General features: G+C 45.9%; 1 protein-coding gene across 1 annotated transcript in view; it reads right to left on the bottom strand.

Moving 5' to 3' along the window:
• Nucleotides 1-460: 460 nt before the first annotated feature.
• The window catches only part of IGF1R (insulin like growth factor 1 receptor), a 296,066-nt gene continuing 285,352 nt past the window's right edge, over nucleotides 461-11,174 (bottom strand). Inside the window, exons 21-22 of the mRNA XM_019504019.1 lie at nucleotides 9,248-9,382; nucleotides 461-1,625 (exon numbers count right to left, since the gene is read on the bottom strand). Coding sequence (XP_019359564.1) covers nucleotides 1,259-1,625; nucleotides 9,248-9,382 — 502 coding nt within the window. The 3' untranslated portion in view covers nucleotides 461-1,258. The remainder of the gene's footprint in view (nucleotides 1,626-9,247; nucleotides 9,383-11,174) is intronic.

Here is an 11,174-nt window from a genome sequence, read left to right as displayed (position 1 = left end):
TCTTTCTGTACAGACATATAGATGAGTATCTGAACCGTAAAAAAGTTATAAAAGTGACACAAAAGACAATGTGTATGCAAATGATCCATGGTCTAACATAGAACTGCAAGACCCTTCGAGAAGTCTTAATAACAGAGAGAAAAGGGCAACAAAGCGCCGGATGCTTGAATCCGCTTACTGCTTTCTGTCGTCTCCAATTTGGTGTGTTTCTACGTGCGCTTTCCTGCAAGCCTGCGAAGGAAGGCAGGCTGCCACGACGGAGATCCCTTCCGGTTCGTCTGTTTACTGTATTGATTTTTGGCGTGCGATTGACTTTTTGCACGAAATGCATGTGTTTGGCTCACCACTGCCAGTTTTGTCCAGAATTCATAAGGGTGGGTGTTGGGTGTAGGGGTGGCGGGGAGGGCTGATTCTAAACCTCACCCCGTCTTCTCCATCATGAGAAAAAAAATTCGGTTTGTCCAGTTTAAAAAAAAAAAGATCTAGACAAATTTGATTTTTTTTTTTTTTTAAATACCAGTGTATGATTGAATGGAGTGTATTGGTCAGTATTTCCTTTAAATAGAGCAGCTGGTTACTGTGCTCCTTTCCATGCCTACAAAAAACAAATAAAAGTTCAGTTTTTTGGCAAAATTTGGCAGCGTTGAAAATGGTAACAACCTTGGACGAATGATGGCCCTTTTTAATTCTTTTACATGTTCCTAAAAAGGTTAAAGAGCAACATTAAAAATCCAGTCTTTTTTTTTCTTTTAAATTCAGTTTTTATAAAGACCTACAGTGTTAGGCAGGTGTTTGTGAGGGCTACCAGGGAGGCACCTAGCCTGTGTTGTAAGGTTGAACTTGCACGCAGATATGTTTCCCATTATGAAGCAGAGAGAGACAGAGAGAGAGAGAGACAGAAAGAAGAGGGTGGATGAGGAAGGAGAGAGAGAGAGAGAAAGAAAAAGAGAGAGAGACATTGGATCTCAAGTTTTTCTGTTGCTATGAAGTGTTAACATTAGCGTTTTAAAAGGCCAACTGCGCCCCACGAGCGGAGTCCATTACCGAAACAAACATCTGCTCGCATATTGAAAAAAAAAAAGAAAAAACTAGAACATGTTTACTGAAAAGAGGATTCTCCTGTGTGCAGCTATGGCAGTTCCAAAGATCCACTGAGGTACAGTAGGCTTTTGAATACATTGTATTTTCTTTCTTTCTTCCCTCAATTGCGTGCGTGTGGGTGGGTGGGTGTGTGGGCAAGAGACTCTTGTACTAAGGATCAGCAGGCCGAAGACTGGGGCAAAGGCAAGGCCCTTTCATTCTTGCGTCCCCCGTTCATGTGTGCATACGGCTGTCTCTCCTCGAAGGTGGCCCGCAGGACCACCACGCCTGGGCCATTCTCAGCTTTGTGTCCTGAGTGCTTGTCAGTGGGTTGGAGGGTGGAGGAGGGGTCTAAAGGAATGCTCTCCATGTTTTCAGTCTCCAGGTCAAGCTCCTCCGTGTCAGGGGGCTTGTTCTCTTCACTGTAGAAGAAGGAGACCTCTTTGAAGGCTGGGTCCAGCTCGTCTTTAATGCTACCGATGATTTCCAGGAAGGAGGGCCTCATTTTGGGGTTGTACTGCCAGCACATGCGCATCAACTCAAACCTGGAATTAAAACACACACAAAACATTGACTAAATAAATGCTTTTTTGTTCGGTGGGTGGCTGACTTCAAACTGCAGCCACCCCAAGGCTTCTCATGCGCACCCTGGGCAAACCCAATGACTAAACGCACTGAATCAGAGCGTCTGTGACATGAAATACAAAATACACCTCTGAGAAAGAGTACAAGGTTTCGCCCTACCCCCAAACCCAAAAAACACCATATCTAGTTTTAGATCCCATTTCCTAGTACCCAACAGGCCAGCTCGAATGCTAGAAAGGTAGGAGACCGATTTCTAGAGATGCAGCAAGATAATTTCTACCAGACTTATGCAAAAGAAAGATAATAGATTTCAAGGACCATTATTAAGACTGTAGACAGGTCGCAGGATTTCTTTCGTTTGTGAATGCAGCACAATGCTCCGAGAGAGAATTAGACCGGAAGTGGCCACTTCTTGCCCCCAGGTGCTATTCTCCTAAAACACTCATATGAACAAGAGTTGATCCATGACAATTCCTGTCTCCCTTCCTGCAGCCCCAACTCTGTGGGGGCCGCCCTTCTTTTCAGCTTGGTTATCTGAGAATAACAGTATAGATGCTAGGAAAACATACCATTTTGATTCAAGTCTAAGTGATGAAGAATGTATCTGGGATAAACCAGTTAAAAAGACCAAGCCTATCACTGGCAGGTGTTTTTCAAGCCTCTGCTCATTTTTGTATCCTTTCCAATTTTTCCATGACTTTTGGGACACCAGAAAAGGCCACAATTTTCGCTATCAGTATTCACATGATTGTTGCATATAGAGGTAGTAGAATCACTGTTCTGCGCCTACTCAATGTTTCTCTTGCCCATGGTTATCACCCAGTGCTAACGTTCACCTGGGTAATTACAGCATCTTACAGGTGCTTTGCATGGGAAAGACCAATTCAAATCCTCCACCCTGTTACTATGACCCTAAAAGACCTTAATAGTAGGAAAAAAGCACTACAGCAAAGTCCAGAAAAACAAAAGAATGAAGCCACAATTTTCCCCAAGGGAAAAAAGAAAAATCACCGTGGGAGTTTAAAAACCCCTTGTAGATCTGAGCACCATTGTTTGGTATTTCTTTTAAGAGCCTATTGACTGACTTGCCTTTTTGGCCAGGGCTACGTTACTATTTTACAGAGAATGAGATCACCTGTTTAAAACACATTTATGGTTCTCTCTCCAATGACGGCCGCACACTGGCAAAACAAAGCCACGAGATGAAACTGCAACATATGCGGGATGAAGAGCATTTTTTGTGACGTTAAGACTGGAGGTCACTCACAGCAGGGCCTGCCCTTTGCACGAGACAAGACCAAATATTTCCCCCTCTGATGGCTGGAGTGAGCGTCAAGGACGCCTCCTGTTATGGCAGTAGCCAGCTAATGGGAGAAAATTAATATAGAAAACCTGAAGGCAATGGATATCATAAATGTGACTCAGAACCAACCAACCATGCTTTATGTGCGAAGGCATCTGGTTGAAGTGGACTCGTTTTCAGGCTGAAATAAAAGAGGATCTAAAAACAGGAGGACAAAAGAATGTGTGTCAATCAAGACCACCCCAGAGGAGTTCTCTGGTGACGCAGTAAGACTTCTTCCTGCGGCTGAGACCGGGAGCTGGAGCTACCTGTGTTGTTACCAGCTCAGCTAGACTGCCTGTGAAATACTGTCCAGAGCCCTTTGTCTCTGGGCTTCAGGTCCACAAAACAGGCAATATTTCTGTAGTCGATGAAATGCTGCAAGAAGCCATCACTCCATTCGTGAAATGCTGCAGTGGCAGGGAGGCTCAGAGAAATACCAAGATGGAGAGATTCCAGCAGTGTTAACAATCCAGCCTACGCCTCTGGAAACAAGGCTATCCTCAGAGATTTCTGACTTGGATCTCCTAGGTCATGGAAGCAAAACGTTCCTCCACAGAGTATAAGGAGCTGATTATTTTCTGACAAAAATGATTATTCAGAAAAATGCTGATTTGTTTTTCACCTCAAGAGCACTTGATTCAGAACCTCTCGTTTGGCAAATCCCCCAAAATGGAAAGCAGGGTTCCTGCCAATGCACTGCTCCACCATGGCGGCCTGTTTCTGGGATTCCCGGCTCTGGGACAGCACCAACCATGTGGCCTGCCCCAAAGTCAGGAAACCCTGGCCTCCAGGGTCATGGCAATAGCAGTCAGTCTTACCATGGCTTCTAGGGCCCGTGCCATGGCGCCAGGAGTCTGAAGCCACTGCAGCAGTACCCTCCCAGTCACAAACACATGCACCCAAGTACAAAACCAGCCCAGAAAATCTGCTTCGTGTCAACCGAGAGAGGAGAGTAATACTGATATTGTACCCGGGGGAGGCCCTCTGATGAATATGGCGACAGCGAGATAAGACAGACTGAAATGCTGCCATGTATGGGTTGAAAGCACTGCAGGGAAATGTTTAAATACAAACACAAGTTATCTTAATTGAAACACATTTGTAACCACAAACACACTTCTATTAACGCTTGGTTGGCACCACAGCAAAAATCAACAGCCCGGCTGTATCCCTTTAATTTGCAACGGCCAAAAAAGTAATGTCAGCAAACAACCCAACACAGAGAAGTCACCTGAATGGATAACAGATAGTTGTGCATCACGTGCACACATGAAAATGTGCGTCTACCGCTTGCTTCGTGTCAGCAGCCCTGAGACACATTTTTCGAGCTAAGAGTAAAGCCAGTCATTAAAAATGTGCCATCCCCTCCCCCACCAAACAAGGAGAAAGGCTGTGACATAAATATATAAAATCCATTTCTGTTACTTCATTGCTGTTTCCTCTCCAGCTGACTGCTACGTCCCTGAATAGAAGCATCAGCTGGAGCCAGGAACACTGGATATTCACTGGCTCTTTGCCCTGCGGCCTAGGGGCAATGCTAAGGACATACCACAAGCCGTAGAGTAATGCATGTGACATCAGCACAAACAAGGACATGTGATGCTTCTTTTAAGCTAGTCCAGATTCAAAAACCTTACAGAGCTTCCCATAAAAGGGATGCTGTTTTTTTTTTTTTTTTTTTTTTTTTTTTTTTTTTACTCTGGGATCTTGTTTCCACTCTCAGTGTACCAGACTGCCGTCCAGCAGACAATGGAGAAATTTACTAGCTGATAAAACTAGCTTTTTAATTAAAAAAAAAAAAAAAAGTTTCCTTCTGAGGGATGGTAAGGCAGGCTTGGGAACTTGTATGAATTATGAGGCAGTGGGATCTTCAACCTTCTCCGAATGAGCTCTCCACTTTCTGTCAACAGAGCGGCACAGCAAAAGCCGACGTGTTTGTTGCGTTGAATATTAAAAAGGTGAAAGAAGAGCCCCGGTGGAAAAGTGATTTACTTCTCTGCGATCTGCGTGTTTGTGATTTGCCTCTGCTCGATTCTTCATAGCCAAGTCAGACACTCAGGAACTTGGCGCGAGGGGAGGGGAGGGTCCTTGCTGGTCTCCTGCCCGCTAGAAGACAGGGCTGACCTCTGTACTTGTCTAGGGGTAAAAAGCTGGCTGGAAAATGAGCTATACCCAGGGACAAAGCAAAACTTGGAGCTGTGTAATTTGGCTAACAATCTGGGGGAAGCAATCATTCAATGCACCCTTGCTTCAGAACACAGCCAAATGCCACCCCGCGCAACTAAACTAACTTTTAAAAACCCAGCGAGAGGCTACGAGCAGTAAACTAAGCTCCCCAACACGCAGCCACAGCCTGCCAAACGCTTGCAACAATCGCAGTGTGTAAGCCACATGAGCACCAATGCCTCTCATCGGCTATACTGCCTGGCCTCCATCTGTTGTTACGGTATGTCCGAGTGTAACATCATGCAAAATATTCCAGGGGACTGCGGTTTAAACAGGAATCAATCCAAGCTTCGCTTGCCCATCAACAGCTGAATAAAAACACCTGGAAAGAAACCTCAGTTCCTTCTGTTGAGCTGTTTCTTTAATATCTTCCCCTTCTGCAAATCCCGGTGTAACTGCCCAGCAACACCCAGCATACCCCATCTTTAATGAGCATTAGGGAAAACCCTGGCTAAGCTGAAACCGAGAAACAAACTACCATGTATTAAGTCTCTGGCCCAGCTAAAAATTAACATTTCTCCACAACCAGAAGTCGGCGAAGCAGTGACTTACAATCACAGCTAACACAAGGATCTTACACAGAAACCCTCGTGGAAATGACTGCAGGGCTTATGGCTGTTGTCAACAACGGAGCAAGATGGTGCCCTGCAAACCGAAGCGAGGGAAGCTCTGGTGCAATCCTTCTATGTACAAGACTCAAGTTTTGCCCTTGGACAACCTTGTGGTCTACCTCCTTTTTAGAGGCCTTTGGATGCTGGTACATTCCCCACCTGCTCCAAAAGTCAGTACCAAATGCTGCCTTACATACCAACAACCCACAACTATGCTTTAGCTGCTTGCACAATGGACAAATTTAGAGAAAGAGGGCCCAGCGCTGAAGAGATGCCGCACGCTAGATTTCTCATCAGTGATAACTAGCTCCTCTTCTGGGCTTGCCATTTACACTATGCTGAGTCCAGGCAGTTATTGACTTTCCTGCAGCAGGTGGACTTTGCTTCCTGGGCATCTTGAATTGATATTAAAATATCCTGGACCAATGGACCAGCTGCATTAGGTTTCCACTGCAACTGGTGCCTTCAGGCTAAAAACAGCCCCCGGCGGGACCAGCGTGCCAGGGAACCGGACGCTTTACCAGGAAAATCCAACACCAACCTCCATCCAAGAGGGGGAACCTTCTTTGCTTGAGGCATAAAACATTTGGTGAAATAACTAGACCTTGCATGAGCTGGTGATGCAGGGAGATCAGTGCCTATTCTGTGACAGGGCACAGAATTGTATTTCCCAAGACCTGGGCTTTGTTCAGCCATATCCAGGAACGAGACGGCACCAAAGGGGAAGACATCATGCAATGCGCAGCCGTGGTCACAGGACTATGCACTGCTTGCTGACACTGCATTATAACAGGTCAGGCTGAAGGGGAGCAGCCTGAGGTACGTTTGAAAAAAATGGATCAGACAGGAGAGCTTGGGAGTCCACCTGGAAAGGACACTGGAAAACCCAAATAACTGGACTTCAGTGGCATCTTTGAATTTCTACAGCATAGATGATGCCAAGAAATGTTATATATGATCCAATCCAATGGGTGCCACTGGCCCATCTTTCCCTTAAGTGGCATCTTAAAGGCGAAGATGGAGAGAGGCGAAGGGAGATCCCACAGCGGAGTTCCTATTTTGTCTCTTCCCTGGAGGAGCAGCAAAGCCTGCAAGCAGGCAGATTTCCCAATATTTCTTTCCATTGCAGCAGCTACACAGGAAACAAGACTCAAGCTTTACAGCCCCTGGGTTTGGGCTACTTGGATTCTGGGTTTGGCTGTGCCCCCCAGGCTCATAGCAAAACTCAAAACTGGATTGTTAAGTTACCCAGGTTGGGAGTTTTGGGTCTGGAGTTGTGATCTGGTGGGGACTCTAGCATGAAAGTGAGAGCATCTTTCTCGGGTCAATATGAATGAGGCCCGGATTACCCCATCAACTCAGAAGTTTAGGATTGTGAATCCAAAAAGATGACAAAGCCAGTAGGGAAATACAAATTGCCCGAGCGAGGGACTAACATTAGAGGGATGGGGGTGAGGAGGGGAACACAACAGGGGATGTCAACCGGGCTGAAGACCCACGTGGGAAGGCCCCAGGGAGCACGCAGCGGTGGCACGGAGAAGCGGGGGTACTTGGGAAGCGCCATCACCGCACACAGTCACTTCGCATTTGGGATCCCCCCAGCTCTGCTCCACATCCAGAAGGGGGTACCTGCTACGAGGAGTACCCACCAGAAGGGGTACTCTCCTTAACAAAGGTCGAAAAACTTCTGCTATACAGTATCCACACTGTTCCGCTTTGCTAGCTGGCGACCTGACGCAGATTCATCCAGCAATGAGACCAAACAAGTAAAATGCTCGTGGGAGTGACTAGCTGGTCTTGCAATTCCCTCCTACCCCAGCTAGATATACACAGCAAGTTAATGGCGAATTTCTAAGGCTAAATCCATCTGCCCAGTTCATCCACACTGGTTTTTTCTTGTTTTTTGTAAGTTCCCTCTAGTGCTTCCTAGAATAACAGCTGCTCACCTAGGATCTGTCATGTTCCCAGCCCCCTACTACACAATTCCCACAATGTCAGGCATGACTTCAGAGCCATCTGACTGCCAGAAACTCTCCACAGAATCATGGACAGGAAGAAATGTGAGACTGGGGAGTCACACGGCAGCCATACCGCCCCTCTCCTCCTCCTGCCTACGCCACCCATTACCCACCCCCTCCAACAACAAAACAAAACTGAATGTCATCTGAAACCAAAGCAAGCGCTCCAGCCAAAAAAGCTCTTTTCCTAAGAATCCCAAGCCCCTTCTGTGGGCCTCCAACAAATTTCAATAACTGCAAGACATGGCATTTCCTTCCAGAGAGCTCGTTTGGGAAGCATATCAAAGTAGTAAATGTCTGAACAACCAAAATGACTGAACACAAAACCCAGCAGAAGCATTTCAACAATATAAAGCAAAAAGCTGAAAAAGTCTATGCTGGTTAAAGAATCTCTGGTACGAGGTAGCTTTATTGGACCTGCATGAGAAAGAAAGTGCTCTTGGCCACTATTGTTTATTTGTGGTTTATAGAAAAGACAACTATGAGCCAGGGAGAAGGCATGGCTCTCAATGCAGTGAGCACCCATGACTGGCAGCGGATGCTAAGTTGCTGCAGTATCTTATCTGTACGCAGAATTATGGAAAAAGCTTAGATCCCAAAGAGAGAGAACACACTGGGAAAGGACACTGGAAAACCCAAACAACTCGACTTAAGTGGCATCTTTGAATTTTCTGCTTGTTCCAAACACTTCTTTCCAACAGCGTTATTTTAAAATAGAAATCATTAAGAAGCAGAAGTCTCTGATAAGTCCTCCAAATAATACCATTCATTTTACTGAAACTAAATTTGCTCAGCACCAGGAAAGGTTGTTGATTGCATTTTAGGGAATCTAATCCTTGGCCGTAGTGAGACTACTGTTACTAGCAAAAGTGTTTGGTGGCAGTTATTTAGATCGATAGGGACACTTCCAAACAGTACCTAGCACTGCAACAGGTTTGTCCTAGTCCATCACACTGCGTTCTTGGTCATTTACTAGCCTTTACACTGGGGAGAAGATCAAAAGGAGAGGCACATAAATAATTAAAAATACTTAGTTTAAACCAGATACAGCACCAATGAATGGTAGCAGGAAGAACAGGGCAGGTCATGGAGAGAGAAAAAGGACAGTCAGAGAGAGAATGAAGGTCCACCCATTAGTTTGAGCACCACATCAATGAAGTGGAAACAGCACTATAAGTTTGCAAGAGTATGAAAGCTGGCTTCTCCCAACTGCCACTGAGCCCTGATAAAAAATGACTCTATCATGCTCATCACCACGCTACCAACAGATCCATTCACTAGAAACAATGAGCTAGATTTACCTTAGAAACTTGGCATTTGAGTTTCAAGAGAGGAGAGAGGGAAACAAATGGAGCACGTGAGAGATGACTGGCAATACTTACAGCATATCAGGACAGTTGTCTGGTTTGTCTAGCAGGCCCCCCTCCATCACGAAACGGAGAACTTGCTCGTTGGACATGCCTTGGTACGGCTGCTCTGCTAATGTCGCAATCTCCCACAGGACGACACCGAAGGACCTGGAAAACAATTGCAACTTTAAAAGCACTAAGGAAACAAGGCAGATTTTGCCTACAGCCTGGTGGGGTAGCTACAAGAGGGTGACTGTTCAAGGAACTGGTAGAACCCACTCGAAAACGTTCATCTAAGCCCATAGCTCAGACTCGGTAATGACCAAACATCGTTACCGTCTGGTGGCCATTTGGTGACCTAATGCTAATGAGCTTGGTTGGCTCTGTCTAGGCCCCAGATCAGAAAACCCATGACCAGCTCTTGGCCCTACTCAGGAGCCGACTTTGTCACGTTAGCAGAAGCACTAAGCCGAGACCTGGCAGGGATAATGAACTCTTCCCCTAAAGATGGGCCCTCACGGGAGGCAAAAAAAGGGAACATGGAAGAGACTTTGCCATTGCTGCTGCCTGCACGCCTTTTACTGGAGGACTTGCGTGTTCAGGGCTGACCAGGCACTAAACTCATATTGTATAAATCATTTTTGAAAAAGCAACATAACCCGTTAAGCAAACCACTTCCAGAATAACTGCTCTGACAGGCAGGTGGTCACCAGAAGGACGTGCATAATGAGTCTCTCCCCTCTCTTATACTGACGCACTTTTGGAGAAGGTAGGCAAACAGGAAGACAAGGCTGCAGAATGATAAGCTACCTGCCTTTTCTCTTCCATTGTATTAGAAAGACTCGAGTCAAAAACAAGTTAAATGCTAGAAAAAAAAATGTGTTTTTCCCCCCTCTTTCCCAACTCCAGCTACACTCTGGCTAACAGACACGCTGAAAAGGCAGAAGTGTCATATGGTTCTCCCTCAAACCCGCTCCTAGAAGAGGTAGGATCCCAGGGCAATACTAGTTTCTCCATCTGCCATTCTGCTTTAGCAGCACAATGTGAACACCAAGATGTCTGGATACAATAACAACCGATGATCCTCTGAATGTCACTTATTTTGGAGTAGCCATGGGAAAGATGCAGCTCTATGATAACAAGTTTCTCACGTTAAGAGCCAAATCTAAGCTACTAACTTCCATTTGGACATTTCAACCATCAGGGGAAGCTCAAAGGTTTGTTTGCAATATACAGGGAAGAGGCTCTTGAAAGAACTACCTGCCGGCTGCAGGAGGGAAGCAAAGTGAACCCAGCAAGCTGAACGGCTCATTAGCTATGGGAGAGGAGCGTACTTTCTGATGTACACAAGCTTGTGAAACTGCGCACTTCTTTAAAGTCCCTGTCCCCACCCCAAGGTCCTGCTCTAACTACTGATGTTTTTTAAAACTGTCCTTCAATAAATGTGCATGGGTATGCGCGTGCATGTGCCTCCACTGCTCATGTGCTGAGCCACGCTTTCTTTACAGGGAAAGAGGACCGTGTGCACTGATAGCAAGATTTCTGTTGTGAAAACAAGAGTTCAATATTACCAAGTCGTTACAGTCGAGTGGTTTTATCTCTCTAGTTATCCACAGTATCTAAAACGGGCTCCAGTTAAAGCCAGAAGCCGCACAAGGGTTTTGCAACTAACCAGCTGTACCTGGGGAGAGGAAGCAAGTTCCTGTTCAGTTTCTTGATAACTTAAAACTACCCTGACAGCTACAGGAATAACACTGTTGAGTTTGTCCTGCAAACCAGCTGCAACCCTGGAGGCCAGACTCCAGAGAATGGTCCTTTCGCAGACAGATTAGCAGGTCAGAATATCTCAAAACAGCAAGGACCTACCCTGTCAGCCCTGGCTTCCAAATGGTACAGCACTGATTTTAAATCCTCCCAACAAATCCTCCCCCACCAGAAACAATTTGGGGGGGGGGGGGGG

This window comes from Gavialis gangeticus, unplaced genomic scaffold, assembly GCF_001723915.1.
Source record: "Gavialis gangeticus isolate Ggan-Ray unplaced genomic scaffold, GavGan_comp1, whole genome shotgun sequence".
In the NCBI taxonomy this organism is placed as follows: domain Eukaryota; kingdom Metazoa; phylum Chordata; order Crocodylia; family Gavialidae; genus Gavialis; species Gavialis gangeticus.
Note: the sequence above shows the minus strand (reverse complement) of the source record. Positions and strands in the feature narration are given on the sequence as shown.